Source organism: Perca flavescens, chromosome 23, assembly GCF_004354835.1.
Source record: "Perca flavescens isolate YP-PL-M2 chromosome 23, PFLA_1.0, whole genome shotgun sequence".
Lineage (NCBI taxonomy): Eukaryota > Metazoa > Chordata > Actinopteri > Perciformes > Percidae > Perca > Perca flavescens.
Window position 1 is genome coordinate 10,954,124 of NC_041353.1, and position 22,049 is coordinate 10,976,172.

The 22,049-nt window shown below is 39.1% G+C and overlaps 1 protein-coding gene across 1 annotated transcript in view; it reads right to left on the bottom strand.

Annotated features, from left to right (window-relative positions):
• Positions 1-13,875: 13,875 nt before the first annotated feature.
• The window catches only part of pcloa (piccolo presynaptic cytomatrix protein a), a 56,611-nt gene continuing 48,437 nt past the window's right edge, over positions 13,876-22,049 (bottom strand). The window contains exons 18-26 of the mRNA XM_028571291.1: positions 21,938-22,009; positions 21,605-21,851; positions 20,706-20,975; positions 19,405-19,593; positions 18,135-18,276; positions 17,912-17,973; positions 16,597-16,731; positions 15,075-15,220; positions 13,876-14,329 (exon numbers count right to left, since the gene is read on the bottom strand). Of these exons, the coding sequence (XP_028427092.1) occupies positions 14,186-14,329; positions 15,075-15,220; positions 16,597-16,731; positions 17,912-17,973; positions 18,135-18,276; positions 19,405-19,593; positions 20,706-20,975; positions 21,605-21,851; positions 21,938-22,009 (1,407 nt within the window). The 3' untranslated portion in view covers positions 13,876-14,185. The remainder of the gene's footprint in view (positions 14,330-15,074; positions 15,221-16,596; positions 16,732-17,911; positions 17,974-18,134; positions 18,277-19,404; positions 19,594-20,705; positions 20,976-21,604; positions 21,852-21,937; positions 22,010-22,049) is intronic.

A 22,049-nucleotide genomic window follows, 5' to 3' on the forward strand; every position in this document is an offset into this window, starting at 1 on the left:
AAATTGATGTATATACAGCTGAGCCTTCACTGAAGAGGAAAATCAAGAAACTGCATTCATGCAAAAATCTAGCTTTATACTGTATTTCCTCCCCTCTTCTTCCCCCACAGGCTGCCAAGCTCAATTCATTTATTAATTCTGCGTTACCCTGGTTACAAATTATTTCCAAGTTTAAAGTTTAATCAACATCTCCCCCGCACAGTGTCTTCCTGGCAAAGATGATCGGACATGTGTTCATTGTGTATAACTACTCTTAAAAGCATTGAATCTCTATTTAAGAAAGCCATAAAAACTTTCGATAAAAAGGCATTGTCGTTTCACCATTGCGATATCTTACAGAGAAATACATTTTGAAGTTTTGAAAATTTTAAACATTTTAGGTATGCTTGTTTGATATATAAAGTGTTATATGATCTTGCCCCCCTGCGCTGCGTGACTTCATTCGGAGACTTTAAAGCGGAGGAAGTACACGGGCCTCTGTAAAAGGGGACTGTGTGATACCATTTAGACGCACCACTTTTGGACAAAACGTATTGTCAATAATAGGAGGTAAACTCTGGAATAGTTTGCCCCTCATAATAAGAGAGTGTCTGACATTCAACACTTTTAAAACTCATTCAAAACAGTGGCTTCTAGAAAACCAGAGATGCACGCATTTTTAACAGTCACACATTTCTTTATTCATATACTTTTACTGGTAAATTGAATGCAGTATAGAGGTGGAAGAATAATATCTTGTCATGTATCGTGCATCATGCATTTCTGTTTTGTTTTGCTTATTTGTTTTGTTTATGTCACTACTATGTGTACCTTTTAATGTAATGTAGTGAATGAGTGCTGTATGACTGCTGGTTGTCTTTGTTAGGCTTATGTTACCTGCCTAGGGACTGCAGTTGGAAAGTAGTTATTTTAACTAATTCTGGCATATTTACATGGTGTTTTTATACAACTATGTTCATACACTGTAAAAAGCAACCTATAGAATCTACTCAATACATGTGAGGTAACAATTTGCACTCAGTCTGTTTGGGTAGATTTCTCCACGTTTTGAGTGAAGCATATCTACATTTAACAGCTATAGTACACTAAACGAAATTAGGTAAAGTCTACCTAATATTTCTCAATACATTACACAACTGATTACTTATAAAAAGTAAGTAACATTACCTCTTGATTGTAAGCACTTAATACTTAATAATTGTTATTAATAATTGAACAATATGAGTAATTAATCATTACTTATTCAGGGAAGGTAAACTTTACTTAAAAAAAAAATTATTGTCAGACACAGGAGATAATTGATCATGTAAATTTCTTTTAATCACTGAAATGTTCAAAAAAAAAAATAAAGGGACAGGAGGAGGTACAAAAGAACCCTCTCCACTCTGCATATTCAACTGAAACAAGTTTCTTAAACCCTTCATTTGTAGATTCCAGTTTGTTTATTATACCAAACATAAACATCTTACATTTTTTTATATGTTTGAGGAACATATGCAGATATTTGCAAAGCCTTATGGGATTGTTGAAGATAACCAGTCAGTCTGTGCCTGAACAAAAAAACAGCATTTTCCACATCTCAACACCGTGTCCCTTTGGTTAAATGAATTAACAGCCTAGTACCAGTCAGAAACACACTGAGTTTAGTCCTTGCTTAACCAATTTGTGTCTTTTGAATAACATTGATCCATGAGATGATATGCATTATTTGAACGTAGTGAATTTCAATGTGGCACTGCTCTTTGGGAGATGAAATTGTCTGACTACATTGTACAGTGAGCATTCTTCAGCACCAACAGTAAGTTCCCAGGAAACAGTCAGTCAGTCTGTGCCTGAACACGGTGACAAACAGTTCATCATTAGCTTACTTTTGAGGCTCTGGACCTTCTTGAGCAGCTTTGCTCTGTCAAGCACCAAAAGAGTTTCTGAAATACTTTAACTATACTCAAGCTTCTTGGAATACTCAAGTTTGAGAGCGTAGATCAATCCCATCAACAGCACACATGCCTTGGTTCGGTTTCCACACACGTTCAGCACTTTGTTTCCCTCCATCGCAATCAACACATCTGCTGTATGCTCCTTGGCTGCAGGATTATGGATCACAAGCACCTTCATGGTTTAGTCCATGTCTTCAACCTTTTCATCCTCCATGTTAAAAAAAGAAACAAAAATATGCATTTTTAAGTTAAGGACAATAACAAGATACTATCCCAATACATTTATTGATCATGTTTTCTTAGTTAAGCCAAATCAACCCAAGTAGAGTTTGTTTTTAATAATCAGCACTTCAATACAATTCAGTGACAAATTAAAACTGTGACTTTATTGCCTATTTCTCACCTCAAATGTTTTAAAACCCTATTTTAGTAACTGATTAGCAGTAATGTGAGAAAGTTTGCATTAAGTATGTTGGTTTAAAAACCTGCATTATTAATATAACCAAGTTACATTATGATTTTAATTGTGGATAGACCTCCTGCCTCATTACAAACTAAACTGACATTAAAAGGGGTGGCATGTCTGTCCCATAATGGTGGCTGTGCCAAGTATCCGCAGTTTATATTTATATTTATATATATATATATATATTTGTGTGTGATTGGTATCGGAAATTAAACCATTGTATCAGGGCAACCCTATGTGTAACCATGTGATACCTTGAATTGATCGATCATTTAATAACATACCTAGCAATCTTGGATGAGAAGGTACTCAATGAGGCGACAAACAACTGCATCCCTTTTTCTCTCTCGACACATTGGGACTGTGAATAGATGCATTTAGTGATTAACTTATTTCTACAAATTCTTTACACTTATATATATATATATATATAGATGTAGCATTATAGTTTTAAAAATATCAATAAACAATAAAGCAATCCAGCTTCCCTGTCCGAAATAGACCGAAATAATAACATAAAAAAAAATACATATAAACCGTGATAAGATCTGGTGAATAAATGTTGATTAAAACAGCGATTATTGGGCTAAAAATACCAATAATATCAAAGCTGTATCCAGCTTCTCTGCTGCAGCCGAGTTGCAGAAAGTTTCGTGCTGTGATTACGTAAGATGCTTCTCATTGAAATACATTAGTATAAAAAACGTGACCCCAACACGTAAATCTTCACAATTACGTATCACGTTCTAATAGATTTAATTTCGTAATGCCATCACGAACTGAAGTGAGACTGGGTTGGTTAAAGCCATGTTGAAACAATCCCAGCCTGCAGTTTTGTTCCCGTATTTTGATAACAGCTTTCTTTAAGTTTATTTCAAAGGTTGCAATTTTGGGGGAAATAAGCTTGTTCACAACGTTCTAAGAGTTAGATGAGAAGATCAGTAACACTCTCATATCAGGAGAGTAGTATCATATTACATCTTACTCTCTGTAAAAAAAAGAGAACAGGTTTATTTCCCAAAATGCTGAAGTGATGCAAGACTGAGTGAAGCTACATATTTACATTCTTTCTAGTCGCCGTTGGACATCTCCATGTTTGTCTTTGACTGACCATTAGTAATAACATAAAGCTTTTCTAGGTCACCACATATAAAAAGCCCATCTGTTTTCTTGCACCACAGTCTCCTCCTTGGTTGACAGTCGGCATGGTTGCGCCTCGTTGACTCAGTGAAAGAGATGTGATGGCGAATGTGTGTGATATGATGTCTCACTCGGGACAGGGGCAGCCTCAGTCCCCTCTGTGCACTGACTGATCACATTACTATTAGCCAAAGCTATTCTGTCAGGAGGAGAAGTTATGGCCCAACAAAGGAGGGCCTCAGGGTGAAACAGGAATCCAGTGACAGGAAGTAGGCTTTAGGGGGGATCCAAGGTGATTGGACATGAAGGGTCTTAGCTGTCCTGTTCAATTGTTTTTTACTTATAAAATCTTGTTTCCTTCTTTCAAAATTGACTTTATCCTTTTGTACTTATCAATGTTGTCATTTGAAAGATACTTTAATTCTCAATAGAGTGAATGCTGCCAAGACACAACTATGGCCTTTGCCTTAGCAACGTGTACAGCAGTAAACTGTCACATAGGCCAATGTAACAGGTGGATCTGATGAATGTTTTATCCTATTATTTATGTTATCAAATGTACTTTCTGTTGCAAATGTATCCACTCTGCCCACACTTTATGATTTATAGCTTTTTCTTTTGCCATTTGCCAGGATGTCCTGGATATGTAATTCACATTTATCTTTCCGCACTATGGCTTCATTTGATATCAAGAAACTAACATTAATCATTGGTTAGTGACAGCACATCCCCGTCTGTGTATCATTGTCCATTTTGGAGCAACATAACAAATTTAGCACAACAGCAAAAAGGCTCTGGTTATTAAATCAAAGTCCAGATGGTTTCTACTCTCCTGCTATCGAACAGGTCTCTCTCTAAGTTAATTAGGATGTCAAATGGTTTAGTACAATAATATTCTACAAAGAAATAATCCAGAACATCAGTTTCCTGTATAAAACCAAAGCATCTGGGATTTCTTTGTTAGCATGGTAGTGTGCTAACAATGACAATGCTTTACCATGTTCACAATCTAAGTTGTGCAAGTGTGTTAGCATGCTAACATTTGCTGATTAGCAGTAAACACAAAGTACAGTTGAGATGGGAAGGTCATAAGTTTTGCAAGTATTTGGTTTGAAACCAATTGTATTGGACAAACTGAAATTTTGACTTGATTGTGGTAGATGAAAAGTCAGACAATAACAATTCATAACAAACAGAATATGTATGTCCTAACCAAATTTCATGGCAATAAATCCAATAGTTGTTGAGACATTCCACTTAAAATCACAAATGTCAACCTCTTGGTGGCATTAGAAGAAAAATCAGGGGATCACCAAAGTCTTTAGGATTCATAATCTGGGAACCATATACAGCATATCTGTACCACAATTTGCACCAATCTGTCAGGTAAATCTTGAGATGTGTGACAGGATGAGGGAAAGATTTGACCTGCTGAGAAAAGGTCAGGGGATCACCAAAGTCAGTAGGATTCATAGTCTGGGAACAATGAATATCTGTAGAAAACATTGTGGCAATCCATCAAATAGTCATAGAGATTTTGTAAGACTGGACTGAAGTGATGGAGTGACTGTCAGACAAACCGACACTGCCATCCATAGAGCCATGCCGCTGACCTGACGTGCCAGAACACAGAACCATCTGAGACGCCGTCATTGAAAACTGTGTATCACGTTCGCCATTGTTGTTGTAAACGACCAGTCACTTCCGTCATGCACACGTAAACCACGCCCGTAGCTGTAAGTAGCTCCTTACCGGATGCTGATTGGTTCGGTGAGCTTGTAGTTCAGACAAAACACATTACTTCAAGCCTGACAAGATGGATTTTCATATGATCTAGTGAGAATCCAGCTGCTGTGAGGTAACCATGCTGGATAAAAACTAAATCTCACTAATCATTCATTTTTACTGTATCTGTTTGGTCACAATTATTATCCGTTGAAATCCCCTTGCAACAAGAAACAAAGCCTTTGTCCAAGAACAAATATTTCAAAACGACGTCTCAATCGAATGTTGACGACTCCAGGCATGGTCACTGAGTGTGTGAACCTTGTCTGACTTTGGATAAGCTGATGCATCTGGCGCCGCCGCCTGATGTGGCCTCGCCAAATCTCTGTCGGTTTGATCAGCATCACTGCTCAGTGAGTCACTGACGCAGGACGTTTCCAGGCCTCTGTCTGACGCAGGCCACATCTTTGAAGGCTGAAGAGGAGAACAAACATCTTCAGAAGCAAAGGATCTAAGAGGTCCGTCAGAAAGAGATAGGGAGAGAACAGGAGGGGCAGTTATTGAGAACAGGGATGGAGAGGTTAAATATAAAAGACAACACAGGGAACATAAAACGGAGGAGGAGACAGAACGGGATCCGGCAGGGAGAGGCTTGCAACCTTTGATCAAAATTGTGAACGTTTTCAGCAAGAAGCACGTGAGTCAACAAAGCCATGTCTTTCAACACCATTCTCTTACAAACACTTCTGAAAATAAATAATATAGGAGTTATAGAGGAGTGTACTGTAGGTGTAGTACATGTTTTATCACAATGCACTATTAAAAGAGGGCTGAAGGTAAAACCGATAGTTAATTAAGTGAAATTATCAAATTAATACCATAATTTATCAATTTACAGTAGTTCATAGATACAAAACAATAAACTTTTGTTGTTGATTGGTAACTCTCATATCTGCCTGCTAATTATGAAGCTTCAGCCAGCAGTCAGTTGGCTTAGCTTAGCATAACTCGGGACAAAGGCTAGAAACAGTGCGAATAGTTAGTCTTTATGCTTAGCTAAGCAAACTGGCTGCTGGCTGTAGCTTCATATCAGAGTGGTAATTAATCTTTCTATCTGACGTTTAGCAAGTAAGCAGATAAGCCCATTTCCCAAAACTATTCTGTGAAAGACTTTTTCCAAACATGGTTCAAATGTAATTCATTTATAATTCAGATCTCTTCAACCTAATGCGATGGGACTCTGCGAATATCTCAATACAGCCAGATGCCAATCTTTGTGAATACAGCTTGTGGCAATGCCTCAGCGCTCTTCTATATTTAAAATGTTTTTTCTATTTAAAAATACAGTTGAGACTCACTGCTGCTTACTGAGCCCTACAGTTATCATAGCCATTTATGGTGTCTGCAACAGGTGTCCATGCAAGGATTATAATTACACCAGATCATCAACCATGATTCCCAACTTTAGTCATCATAATGCCTCACCCAACAGATTAGGGTCTTTGGACACCATGGAAGAGCACATGAATCACCCAAAATAACTGAATTACATAACTCCATTATGAAATGGTGAAAGTGGATCCATGTTCCACTCAGATATGCACTGAGGATCTTTGCAACAGTGGTTTGGGCTTGGTTTCACATAAACGCAAAAAATGAGTGAAGAAATAATTTGATTTCATCTCTCGTGGTGTCATTTCTATTATAAACCTACAGTTACTGTACATCTAAACAGCAACTTTTGGCTGATTATAGGATTAATGATAGCTTTCCTTTTTGAGTGCAAGTAGGCTCCAAGATGAGAACAGATTACAGTCCTCGGTTGATGAAGTGCAATCTGAATATTGTGCCTAGAATTTGGATGGAAGGGTTCTGAGATGGTGTGTGTTCTTAGGGTTAGGGTTCATCAGGCTCATCAGACAGAAGCAGGTGGTTTGTAGTTGGAACTGCAGAGTCACCTCCCACCATGGTGCTTCACACACAAACACACAGACACACACACACCCCCTCGGTAATGTCTCTCAGTCGGTCTCTGAAAATAAAGAGCAACAAAGGAAAAAGTATGCTAACAGTCAATGTATTTGTAACTCTGACCTCATGTTTTCGACAGAGGAGGAATACATCAAGTCTAAGGTCCAAAAGAAATCATCTCAGATCGAGACCATTGGGAGACTCTGCAAAATGGGTTTCTTACTCCCCCTGCAGGAAAAAATATATAACTGCTGGCACTCATATTTCAACCCAAACTTTAAACCCCAGTGTGCATAAAGACTATATAAGGATATACAAATTGTCTATGAGTATGAGTTAAAGAGTGTGAAATAAGCATCTGACTGTTCAATCTGAGCTCCCATCAAACAATATGCTTACAAATGTGTCTGCACAAAATGTGAAACATTTTGAACTTTTACAGGATATTAGTATTTAAAATGCACAATGGGTTTAAACTTCTGAAATGTGATGTACATTATGACAACAGAGTAGCACAGAAGGAATGAAAGTTGAATGAGCAAATTAATCAGAAACACAACACGGTTATGTTGAGAAAAACAATGTTTTTCCAATGTGAAAATCTAAACATGTTGCTGGTAACATTTGTACAATTTATAGAGCATATTTTAAGTATTTTAAGCAGCTCATCATCAGGCACAACAACAATCCAAAAATACTTAAATTTAAGCACATGCAAACCTCAGGAAGGTAACAACACATGCCCAGTCTGTTAAGCTGTTGGCTGCAACTCAAAGTAACAATTAATTCCTTTTCACCAGCGTCATTGTTTTTCATCAACTGCTGTTGCAGCCTGGTTACAGCACATTCTTCAAGTCTCTCTGACTCCACACAATCGTAAGCTGGCCGTGGTTCGATCGCTGATAAATCCCTAAACACACTGCAAACCAGCACACCACGACTACTGGGGTTATCTTCCAAAGCCTTCTTTATCCAATGGAATCTGGTTCTCAAAATAAAGGCTGACTCTTAAGAGATTTGAACAGAGGACAGGACAGTACTCAGCTGCTCACTACTACTTGGCTTGTCTGTGAGCTTGAATTGTCTTAGAATAATTCACTTCTGTTAGAGCTGGCCATCCAACAGTGGCGGGCGTGCATTTTACACCTGGGCCTTCAGTTCAGTACTATCCTACAGCGATTAATCCACCTTTGAATAACCTCACCATGACACTAGGACATAATCATGTGGAATTAAGTGATTTAACACAAGGCTCAACAACTAGAGAGTTTCAATACACTATTGCAGAGATGTGAATACACAGTGACTGAAGCCATCACTTTCACGCAGTATGACAGGATGTTAGTCTCGCTTTTGCCAGACCTTCCTCCACACGCTGCGGAGGAGGGTCTGGCAATTCCACACAGTGATGAGAGAAAAAACGTGCTCTGGTTTATTGGCATTTCTTTATACCAATCACAATCGTAATGGGCTCCGCACGGAGCCACTGCAAAATAGCCTTGGGAAGGAACTTTTGGTGGAACGTGTTGTTCAAAAGTTGCTTTAGTCGTGCGTAAGAAAACTCGGATTGGACAGATAGTCTAGCTAGCTGTCTCAATTTACCATGCAGAGAGATCTGAGGAGCAGTTAACCATAGGCCTCGTACATTCACCGGAATTTAAAATTCCAACACAAAGAAAGGAGAAGGAAATGGACATCTGCAAAAAGTCATGCTATTTACAAGACTATTTGATAGCCCAGATTAATGTAATTACCAAATAAACAAAAACAAACCCACAATACACAATCAGCGGTCAACAGGCTTCCCACAAATTGCAGCCAAGCTGCTGGGGCTCAACCACACGTCTCCACGCACACACCAGGGAACAGCGGCCACTGACACTGCTCAAATCTTTCACACCAGCAGCAACTATCTAAAGCAAGCAGTAATGGCTAGTAAAATCATTTTACTAAAATGCAGAAAAATCCATTAAACTTACCTAAAGCTGCTCATCATGTAAAGAAAAAGTACATCCACCTTTCTTTCATTAACTTTACATCTAAAAATCTAAACGAAAGGAAGGCCTGGCAAAATGACACTACTGCTACATTTATGTGATGCTAGCTAGTTTTGCTTCTCGGCCACCGTATACGAACTGGTCCGAAAAATGCCGACGTAGGTCATGGCTCTGTTCTGTAAGAGAATACGCCCAACGAACTCGAAATTTGATTAGCTAAAGAATATGACAATCAACAATATTGTCCCTGTTTGCTTAAACAGCGATTCACTAACAGGGATTCACTCGAAATTCTCAAAGCCTCGGAGTAGATTTTTCACCCAGAGACAGCACAGAGGAGAAATCTGATTGGATAAAAGCTTTAATTTATGAAATGCACTGGAAGCCGCCCAACAGATGGAGAGAGCAGCAATGAAATTAGGGTAATAGACTAATTGGAACGGACTTTGTAAAACACATAAATATATTTATGAAATAACTATTATACAAATATAATTTTATGATTCTGACAATCTCTTGGACAGGAGAGAAGGCACTGCTCGCCCTGAAGGCCCACCTCTGCCATCCAACCATCACTGTTGACAAAAATATGAAAACAATCCTGTTTTAAAAGCAGAAAAGATATTTCAAATGAGTTTGTCCATTTGTCTGTGGAATATTAAATGCCAATGCTTACATTTTAACCTTAAGTAATGTTGTTGACACCTTTGAAATAATCCTATTTTGCAGTTGTTTTTTTACTATTATTTGACCCTCCACCACTGTCCTCTCAAATGGCTTTGAGATATCCATTCCAAATAACTCACAGTACACAAATCAACACTGCCATGTAAGGACTGCCAAGCTAGAGGACCAATGCCTCATGATTTATAAGACCACTTAAAAAGTACACACAAGGAGGTAGATATATACTCAGGCTGATTGTTTCTATGACTTTCCGGAACAACAAAGAGGACATCTATCAGTTTTACTGAGCATGGGGTCTTATGCCTTTGGAAACAAGCATTGGAGGACAATGTCACTGTTGTCCTAACCTTGCTCAAGGAAAGAAGAGGACAAGGAAGAGGGAAGACCACCCATCAGTTGTATCTAAGAAAACAAATAAAAGATGTTATTTTACCTAGCTGAAACAGGAAATGAAATAAGTTTTTGAAAATCAATGCTGGCTGAATTCCATGCATCACTTGTCAAACTTTCATGGCTCATACTGGGACACTTGAACAGAACAGAGCTATCGTTAATGTTATTAGTAACACGTGTGCTTTTCCCTGCTATAAACAATAATATGAAATACCTGAAAGCATCTAAAACACAAAAAGAGCAGCAGGAAATACAACCATGTTTGAGCTTACAAATATTACACATTACTGGAAAAATTTGGTCTGCCTTTGCAAATGCACCATGGACATACAACATATGTGAGCATGAAGTTGGATGGAGACATGCTGCCCGAGAGAGGGGAGCTGTCAATCAAACACTCAGCCTCCCAGTCTTCAGAAGAGGTCTAATCAGCCAGTAAGTGTGTACCACAGCTATGTAGGTCTTAGACATTTGTTACCATGGACTTGTAATTCTTTCTCAAAATAAAAGCACATGGCACCATCTTGTGGTTATATTTTGTTACTTCACATCATTGGTATCACATCCAACCAGCTATGAAATCTCAAAAGTAAAGATAACCCAAAATAAACCCCCACATTTTTCAAAATAAAACTGTGTTGTGATAAATAATGCAATACACAACATTCCGTTTGAACCAATATTTAATATTTAGACATGGGGCAACAGCCATTTTTACAGCACAATTTGCATAATTTATCAATACCTCCTGTGTACAATCACAAAACCATGACAGTAGATTTTTTTTTCTGTTTACTTACAAGTGAAAAACCATACAGGTTTTACAAGCATAATCTTTGTACAGTCAGCATACATCATCAATAACTTTAATAGGTTTTCTTTCTTTTTCTTCTTCTTCTAATTATAATTTCACCCTCTCTAAGTCTATTTTTCTTCTATATCTTTCTTTACCTCATTCAGATTTTTTTCTTCAACAATATCTGGACACAAAAATAGTATGAACCACCAACGAAACATGCAACATCCAGTGTGAGCACATTTAAATTCTCCTGCAACTGCTTGAGTTGTTAAGATAGACTTCTGTGTAGATAGACTCTGGTAAACCTTAAGTGTTTGGTGTAAAGGGTCGAGTAAATCTGGGTCCCTATAGACAGACGTAAGGTTGTTTCTCAGTCCATCCACTGTACATTGATCGAGAGAAAAACAACTTTCCTTTTACTTCTATGATCATCACACACATTTTTATCTGCTAAAAGATCTATTGCTCCCCAAACCCCAGTATAAAAAGCTATGTATTTACAAGGTTGGAACTAGAGAGATAGCATGTGTCTGTGTCTGTGCGCGCGTGTGTGTGTGTGTCTGTGTGTGTGTGTGTGTGTGTGTGTGTGAGCGTGTAATTCTTTGTGTATTACGAGAGATTTTAAAGTCAATATTTTTAGACAGACAACACTTAAAAGAAGAGATATGCATTAGAGCCAATGGCATGCATGGACTTGGCATGAAGATGCTACACACAAGCACATGGTTGTAAAAATAAGAAAAACAAAAAAAACACACACTGACCATAAAACGACTCATTTCAGGTATAAAGTCCATTGATTAAAATGTTGTCTTTTTTGGTGATTTCTCATACACATACTGGAAAATTAAACTATTCAATGCGGGAATGCATAAAAAGATGGGAATCATTTGAATAGAAATGTTGTTGTTTTTTTTTATCGTGAACTATGTGAAATTTAGGATCCATGCATGTTAATTTCCGTATGTGAGAGTGTGTTAGTGAAAGTTGGTTCTCTGAGTTGTAGGCCCTCTTAACATTGTAAACAAGCACTATGTTGTGTAGAAAAACAAAATACCTCAACTTATTTTTATGTACACCTGATATGTACTGTAAACAAATATAATACAACATATTAATTAGACTCACAGGCAATAAATAAATATTCATATAGCAATAAAAAAAATACAATTTTAAACTAAACTAAATCATATTGATGCATTAAAATATTTCATGGAGGACATTAAAACACAACAGTGCAAAAGAAAAATCAATACAAATGTTTTCTCTCCGCTGACATTTCTGGCAAGTCAAGATGCAGTTACCACCTTTTTACAGTAGATGTTGAATAGATACCGCTCAGATATTAACTTTCACTGCTAAGTTGGACTAAAAATGCTGAATGAACCAATTGTCCTGCCTCTTGACCCCTGTATAAGTACACACAATGACCTTTTCCAAGACATAATGGACAGAGTAGACTTTTAAAGACACAACATTGAGTGGTAATATCAAGACAACACATATATGGCAAAAAGCTGGGAGAAACATCAACATGCTTCTGGAATAGCATTGATGTATCTGAGAATGGTAGTAGTGCTTTTTCATGGATGGTTTCTGGCACATTTGTCTTTTGTTCGCTATAATATCTCCTGATTTTGTCATAGTTTTACTTTAGCTCTCTACTTCCTCCCCCTGGAAAGACAAAATATCTTGCTATCTCATTTTTTTAGCAGGATGATAATGTCAGTTTTACAATCTAAGCAGAAAAAAGTGCAAAATACCACAAAAGCGTGCATTGTTGAGGTGCCTGCTCCAAAAAGCAGGACTGATATAAGACTCGTAATGTGCCTGGATCTCACAACAAAAAAAAAGAAATATTTAAATCTCATATGGTAAAGGTCTGACATTCTAAGGGGCATCATGGGTAAATAAAACCAATATGTCACAATCATCAAGACTTGATTGTCTATGATAAAGATAAAGATATATATATATATATATATATATATATATATATATATATGTTATAATTACTTTCCAGCTATGACCCTTCACTATTTACAAAGTGAACCTTAGAGGTGATTTTCTTTTGTGCAGAACATGTGACACTGCACACCAAATAGATAGACTCACAATATATAGTGTCCAATTTGATATATATATATATCAATATTGATCATTATCAAACAATAATTGTCATTTCATAGAACTGAGTTTACATTTAAGGAGAGAAAAGATTGGGTCCAAAGTGAACAAACAGATGTTTTTGTTAATAAATTCATGCTTGCTGAGATTTTTTTTTCCAAACTGGAATGCTAGGTAGTGTGTTATAAAATATACTATGTTGCCTTCCCAGGATAGATTTGTAAGTACTTAATTAATTGAGGAGAAGACAAATGATAGAACTCAACGCTAATATTATAATACAAAAATAAATACGAGGTCTCCGTAGCGGAGTCTGTAATATTTCATTCCCAAAATGCTTTGTAAATCAATAAAACTCTGCGCTCATAATAAAGCAATGAGGAAAATCTTTCATGGATAAAACATCTAAATAAATAAATTAGAATCCACAAGTGTGTCCATTCCCTGTAGAATTAAAATGTCTCTTCTGTATGAATGAGTGTGCAAATTTGTTAATAATTGTGTGTGTGTGTGTGTGTGTGTGTGTGTGTGTGTGTGTGTGTGTGTGTGTGTGTGTTGTGAATTAAAGTGTGTAATACCTGGTTGATTCTGCGCTTGACCTCTGAACTCCGCACCTGTGTTCTCCTCAGCCCTGGCCACACTAACTGTACACTGTACGTCCTGTAAACTTGTGTTCATTTCCTGTAAACGCATTACTACTTCCTCCTAACTTCCTGCATGACAGAAATCATCATCAGAACAAACATAAGCGTCTTCAAAAACTCTGAGCCCTGAAAGAAAGATTAAAGAAATACATATTTTGCCCCCTCCCGTACCCAAACCACTCTCTCCCCTACCAAACAAGAGTGGATCAGTGTTACAGATGTTGAACCAAAGTGTCCCCAGATAACAGAAACCTCTTCTTTCCCTCTCAAGCTTATTTCTTTTCAGATCGAGTCTCCTTCTATGAGTGGATCTGGGCGGTGCTGGTGAGAAGCTTGTGCCAGCTCACCACTCGCTTGCGTAGGTCGACTTTGTCCAGCCACACATAGGCCTCCCCTATCAGGGTCTTCTTTACAAACTTGCCACCATTGGACACCAGGAACAGCTGGTGTGAAAAGAACAGAAAGCAGTATGTCACAATTGTTGATTTAAAGGAATCAACCAGGTTTAACAAGAGATTTATGTATGCAGGAATAGACTTTTTAAGCTAGCTGTTTATGTCTAGCGCTCTTTAAGCTAACCGTCTCCTGGTTCTAGCTTCATATTCAGCAGACATACACAAATACACAAGAGTGGTATCAAAACTTCTCATCTAACTTCTGGCAAGAAAGCGAATAATCATATTTAAATATTAAACATTTCTTTGGCTGTTAGTGTATGAATAATTACAGAATGTATATATTCTTAAAGTTCCCATGACATGGTGCTCTTTGGATGCTTTTATATAGACTTTAGTGGTCTGGAGGGGGGGCAAGGTGGAGTGTGGGGGTTTGGCCTTGACCAACTGCCACTTTGCTTGTTTGAAAGCCATGTTGTCTCTCTCTCATTGGTGGGGCAAATTCTCTGGGCGGGCAAAAAGGAGAAAGGGGAGGTAACCTTCCTCCTTATGACCTCATAAGGAGCAGGATTCCAGATCGGCCCAACTGAGCTTTAATTTTCTCAAAGGCAGAGCAGGATACCCAGGGCTCGGTTTACACCTATCACCATTTCTAGCCACTGGGGGACCATAGGCAGGCTGCGGGAACGCATATTAATGTTAAAAAACCTCATAAAGTGACATTTTCATGCCATGAGACCTTTAAAATATGTAGCTCTCATCCTGTTGTGTGTGCGCTTGTGTTACAGATTACCTGTAGAGAGTGTCCGGCGGGGTTCATACAGAAGCGGAAAGTTTCGTTAAAAGATGGCTCCCGGTCATGACGACACACTCTGGTCTTCTTCTTGATGATCCTTTTCTGGGTGGCGATGTTCACCACATAGAGCTTCACATAAAGATCTGTGGACACACACACACACACACACACACACACACACACACACACACAAATGTAAAGCTGACATCATACTGAATGAATGTGATTTTGGCCAGGGGCATTTTATACACTTAAGGCACTTATGTCCATCTCCCTTATACCCATGGAGGGTAACACTAGTGATCTAATTTGCAATTGCGCCTATACAGACAAAATGTGTGAAAAAGTACATTTAATACATTTTATGTTCAAGTATGTAGTTTAAGGTTCTGGTCATCAATATAGGAGTGGGGTGGAGTTTTTTTCTGAAGCCAGTAAAAAGAGGGCAATACGAGAGCTGTAACTTCTCTAAGACTTGGTATGTTTGTGTAATGAATGTAAAGAAGAAACTCAACATACCAGCTTTAGAAATAGTCAACGATGCACATAGCCAACAATAAAGTGTTAATGGTACATATACTGTGCTTTCTACAAACTTTCAATGGACATAAACTATTGTGTGCCAATCCAATCTGGAAGGAAATGCAAATCAAACAAGTGGCATGCAGCTTGGATATTAGGATGTAAATATTACAAGAAAAGGCGAGGTGGTCGGAAAGCTGCGCTTTATTGAGGGAAGAGAAGTCTGATTTTGCTGTGTACACCAGAAACACGTCTGTCCAGTGTCAGGGTCAAGTTAGGGTTCACATGTAATCTAAATAATATTGTATATACTGTAGATAACACTGGTTAGATAACACAGTACACCCTGTGACTAAGGGTGATGCTGGTTTTCTAAACTACAAGCCAGTTACAGTAACTGGCTTTTTTTAATAATTGACAGCTAGGGGGCCCACACAGCAACACAGCCCACACAGCCCACACAGCTGTAACTGGCAGTTACAGTAACTGGCTTGTTACAGTAATACAAAAATGTCATCCTGGGTGTTAACTAAATGTGGCCATCTGGGCATGGCTTGGAAATAGTTATAGTAATATTATATTATACAATATAATGTCTATGTGCATACCTTGCACATATACAATATATTGCAGACAAGGTTAAGTAAATGTATAATGCAGCTTTCCAAGGCAAAATTGGCTGGAAAACACTATCACAACACCTGTGGTTCTTTTTTAGAAAAACTGGGATGTCAGATGCCTGTCTTTCTAAACAGTGTTTGCTGTGTGGGCCCCCTAGCTGTCAATTATTAAAATGACAAAAATGATATGTATCACATATAATTGTCTTTGAATGCTGTGAAGAGACTTTGAAAAGTCTTGACATAAGTGGTGAACATAAGTGAAAATAAAGTAAGTCCTGCATGATAAGACCTTATCAAAGTTATTTTTTAGTGTGTCTATCAAAGTTATTTTTTAGTGTGTATGTAAGCATAAATAGGAAGCTGTTTTATGTTACCAGGCAGGTGGTCTGGAGTCTTGAACTTGTAGGTGATGTTGCGACATTGAAGAATCTCAAGGACCAGTTGCTCACCCTCCGTCTTCATCTCCTTCTTCAGAGCAATCTTTATCTCCCCCATTACCTGGGACTTACCTGAATACACGCACGCACACACACACACACACACACACACACACACACACACACACACACACACACACACACACACACACACACACCAATTGAATCAGCTAGGCACAGTGAAATACAGTACATACTACATGCTACTCTGTTCTCTTCTGCGTGTGACTGCCCTCCACTGGACACTAAGTGTACTATCATGATGAATAATATCAAACATGGCCTGCAAGCAATCACATTTATTTGTTTAACAAGTATGGGGAGAAGTTATGATGAGCTCTGCCTGACTTCTGGTTGCCTTGGAAACTGAATGGAAATGACATGAAATGACAATGTTTTTAAAGCTGGGTCAACAAGACCTTGGCAAACGGTACGGGTAGCCTCTGTGTGTGTGTGTGTGTGTGTGTGTGTGTGTGTGTGTGTGTGTGTGTGTGTGTGTGTGTGTGTGTGTGTGTGTGTGTGTGTGTGTGTGTGTGTGTGTGTGTGTGTGTTTGTTTGTGTGTGTTTATATGTGTCTATGCCTAGGAGAGGGAGACACATTGACACAAAAAGACTGAGAGAACAGAGAGGAGATGATAAAGAGATGAAGACACCATGCGGATTAGAACAAATGTGTTATTAGGATTTGTGTGTGTATTAAGCTTCGGTCTCACACGTTGTTGTAAATGTAAAAGTCAGATAACAAACCTCTTTCTAGCTTTTATAGGTCATCTTTGCACAATCAAATGCAAAATCAGCAAGGATGGATTAATGAAAATAACCTGTAAATTAATTAGTTAATAGGTCTATAGATAATGTAAATACTCGCAATGGAAACAGTTAAAATACAAAAACAAAACAAAAAACATGTTACAATAAACAACCAAAGACAAAAGAGGGAAAAAAAAAGAAACAGTTAACATTCTATCAATTAATTAGTAATTTAATTTCACTACATTTACTATTTCTTGAGGCTGGACATCTGAATGCAAATACTGTACTGGATAGTGGTAAAAGTTGAGATTGCTTTATTAGAATTCAACAGTTTGAAACTTTTCAAACTTATACATTCAAATTACGATCAGCTATTCAGCCCTAAAATGGTAAAAATGCATTTACAGTATTAGTGTAAGGGTTTTTAATACTACAAAGCATCAAGACAAAAAAGTATGAATGTACACACACACACACATACATGTAATGTATCTCTAACCTTCAGTGTCACCGTGTCCCATTGATGATTTCATCACGTCTGTGCCGTTTGGGATCTTTCCACTAACGAGAGGGGGGGGAAATTAGTATAATCTATTGCTCTGTATATCTTCTGGACAGGTATCTGGGCGTAGTGAAAGTAGTAGTTAAGCATACATTTATTGCACATCCAAAAGGTGGAACTGAGGCTTTTCAAAATAAAAGTATTGAATAAGCTGACTCACAGTCGGGGCACTTGGAAGATGGCACTGTCCACCTCGTTTGTCTCTCCTTCTTCGTCCAATAGGCTGTAGGCACTGCCACTCAGGCCGCTGTCCAATGAGGCTGCTGTGACTGGGGCATCACTGGATCTGTAGCTCGACCGAGCTGTGCAGAGATACGACCACACCCATCACGACAAAGAGACAGGAAGAAAAATTGCACCTCTGCCGGATCCAAGATTGTAAAAACTAGGGCCAAGAAGCATTAGTTAATATCTGCAGCAACTGAAATCCATCATAATCAACTTAATACTTTTTTTTTTTTTAGTTTGGCAGACAAAAGGGAAGTGTTATTTATAGCACAAAAGACTGGATTGTAATGAATAGAACACAAAAACTGTGGATCAGCAAGAAGCTTATGGACAAACTGTACTGAATCATTCTCCCAGACAAAGACAAGACAGTAAAACTCACATATAAAGCTTTAACATGAAACAGACAAATAAATCCAGAGAAACATCACATATAAATGCTTATGCAAAAGTAGACCAAACAAGAGGCACGGAGACCCTACTGACATTGTTAGTCATCTATATGAACTATTAATAATCACCTAATATCTCAATCTCAGCATTACTTTAGTTTAAAAATCAAATTACATGAGTATAGTTTAAATGATGCTTTTGAATGTACTTTTTTTTTAATAAATGTTTTTAAAAAAACCTGTTTACATGCAATATATTTGAGATGTTATTCTTTATTTATAAATGTTTAAATGTCAACATTGTATTCTCAAACAGCGGATCAGGCAGTGTGAGTATGAATGATGTGAGATGCGTGGATGTGGTGCAGAACAGAATCCATGCCGACACGTTTATTCTTTAGGCCACTCAACACGTCATTGATGGATTGCTACAGCTCACTAATACCAGTTCAATGAAGCAATTGGGGAGTCGTGACGCAGCAGAGGTGTCAATGGCACAGTGTTAACTCTCAGTGAATAATTTTAAGACATTCATTTCCTGGTATTAGTAAACTGTGTTGGTGGCCGGTAAGAAAGCGTGTCTCGCTGCATGAATCTCTGGTGATGTGGCTGAGTGCAACTTTCTCTCTGTTTCTCCCTTCCTGGCTCTCTAATTAGCTTGTAAGACTCCCCTCTCTCTCTTTCTGCAGGTGTGCGTTAGTAGCATCACATCCTCTCTTTCTTTCACTCTCTCTCTCTCTCTCTTTCTTTCCTTGCTCCATCTGTGCTTCAGTCACACGACAGAGAGGAGACTCTTGGGCAAACTCTCACCTCCGGTCCTCTGCGGCCTCTCTTCTGACACGGCTTTCCTGAGGGTCAAGTGTCTGCCGTCTGCTCTGCTCCCTTTGGCCGACACAGCCGATGGCAGGGCAGGTAGCCAATCAGACTGGGCTCTCTGAATGGTGAGCACGCCCACTACGCTGTGTCTCTGGTACTTCAGTGAGAGGCGGCCTATTTGGCCTGGATGTGTTTGTTTTCGGAGGCGTAGGTCAGGTGTCAGGGGGTCAACGGCAGGAAACAAAGGTCATGGGGTCGAAGTTTAAGATGGCAGGAGGGAGGAGCGAGATGGAGATTCAGAGAGTGGTTTATCTTCACCAAGGCAACCAGCTTCACTGTCAATCACATGCAGCCACAGTGTGCAGTGCACACTCGCCCCTCCTGCATGTCACTAGGAGGTGGGGTTGTGCAGCATCTACTGGGGTGCATTGTGAGTCCGATAGTTGTTCAAATAAAAAAGGGGGTTAGTGGACTTCATGCACAGCCATCTCAGTGGAGGAGCTTCAGAAAAAGCTGGTCGCCGTTTGTTAAAGAAAAGGAAATAATTAAAAAAAAAGAACTCAAAAATGAAAACTACTAAAAGAGGTTGATGATATTTTGGGGAGGGGGTGGGATTGCAACTTTCTTCTGTTTTCCTGCTTGGATCAATAAATCCGAGCGAACTCTGCTCCATTAACTGAACCAACGTTTATTATTTGCTAGTCTTGTCATGTGAGAGAGCTGGAGATGTCGCTGTGCTCTGACAGAAATTGACAGATTTGCTGATTTGTTCCTTCAGAATATGTTGTGCAACTCTGATGTCTCCATTTCAGATTTGACATTTTTTCCATACTGTCATCCTTAGTAAATGATGAATGTATTTACATTCTATTCAAACATCTTCAGCCAAGGTAAAAGTAATTATTTCTGTTTAACTTCATATTGAAGTAGCATTAGAGAATAAGATTTAGCCTATAGCATGTTTACTTTTTTTAAATGGTAATTTTAAGTAGTTAGAACTGGCCTTCAATAAGCAACCATTACGCCTCTTTGGCTTCATTGAAAATGGGTTAAACTCAGGAAGGTCAAAGACAGGTACAGGTGAGCTACTGGCTCTACACACTTGTGAGTACATACAGAAGAGAAGCGGTGATAGGTTGACACACTGTGAATACAACGGGGGAGAGGACCAGAGGGTGTAAAGGGTGAGGGAAACCAAGACTAGATAAGGAAACCAAAGGAAGACGGTACAGAAGGTACAACAGATGAGTGCGAGGAGGCCATGCTGCGTAGGCTTTATTTGCGTCTTGGTTTACTTGGTTGGAGGCGTTGAGGCGGCTGCTGCTGTGACTGCTGTGGGGCATCGCCCGTTGCTATGGCAGCGCCTCCGCCGCTTCCAGTGCCGCTGTCCTGATGGTGTTGCCGTGCGGCACTTTTGCTGGAGCGTGAAGCGCCGTGCGAGCGAGAGTGTTGGCTGTGTCCGTGGCTTTGGCTTTGGCTTTGGCTTTGGCTCTGGCCCTCGGACGGGGAAGGCTTCGATGTGCCAGGACTACTGTGAGATTTCTCGATAGTGGGCACCTGCGTGTCTAAAACAACCAAATTCACCAAATTACCAAAAAAGCTATTTTCTACTTTAGCGAACTTAGAGGCTGTTACCTTTTGTGTACCACCTGTGGTGAATTAGTAGCTGGCTAGTGAGAAACTTAATTTAGCCAACATGGTAACTGCCTTATATAAGTCTATGATCTTCAAGCATCCTCATTAAATTTGATGGTTATTTTTCTAAATTTGGGGAGCATTCAAAGCCTTCCACAGTCATGTTGCCCTCTGTATTAGAAGAAAGATAGAGGGAAGCTAAGGCTAGGCCTCTGAGCTGGATGGCATCATGGCAACCAAGAAAACAGACCATGAGAAAGCAAAAAGCATGAAGCTGAAGCTATGATGGGTGTGCAAAATTGGGCATAGGAAGGTGCTGGTAGAAAGAAAAGACTGTGAGAGAGAAACAGAGGTAGACACAGAGATAGTGGGGAGAAACAGACGAGAGAGGCAGTGGCAGGAAAAGAGCACAGAGTAAGAGAAGTGTGAAGAAGAAAGAGAAACAGAGTACAAGAAGAGAAGAGGGAAACGGAAATAGCAGAAGCAGCAGAGTACAGACGGTTGTAACGGGGTGATGGTGATAAAGTCAAGCAAGTGAGGCAATTTCATCATGTCCTACCCTTGGCCGGATCTGGAAAGATCCCGTGGCTTCGGCTCTTGATGACAGATGATTTTGGGGAATCCTGATTGTCATGTGCGGAGCCAGTGGTTTTAGGGGAGGAGTGCTGTGAGGAGGCTTTAGAGGAAGTGTGTCGGCCCTGGCCTGAGTGGGAGCGCCGGTGGTGGTCACCCTCGCTCTGCTCCTTCAGGAGAAGCCACCGCGGGACGTTGTCCAGCTGGGCTGTGTTGGACAGGTCAATAAGGACCTGGGAACAAACACAACAGTTTAATAGGCATATGCATACAAATGTATTGGTGGTACACCACTAAAGTGAATGTCAAAAAGGTTTACCTCTCCTAAGAAATCATTAGAGGAGCACTTGTCGTAGTCCCACACGCTCACCTCCAGGGTCTTCTTCCTCAGCTGATACACACGCACAGATGTAAAGTTAATGCATCTTTTT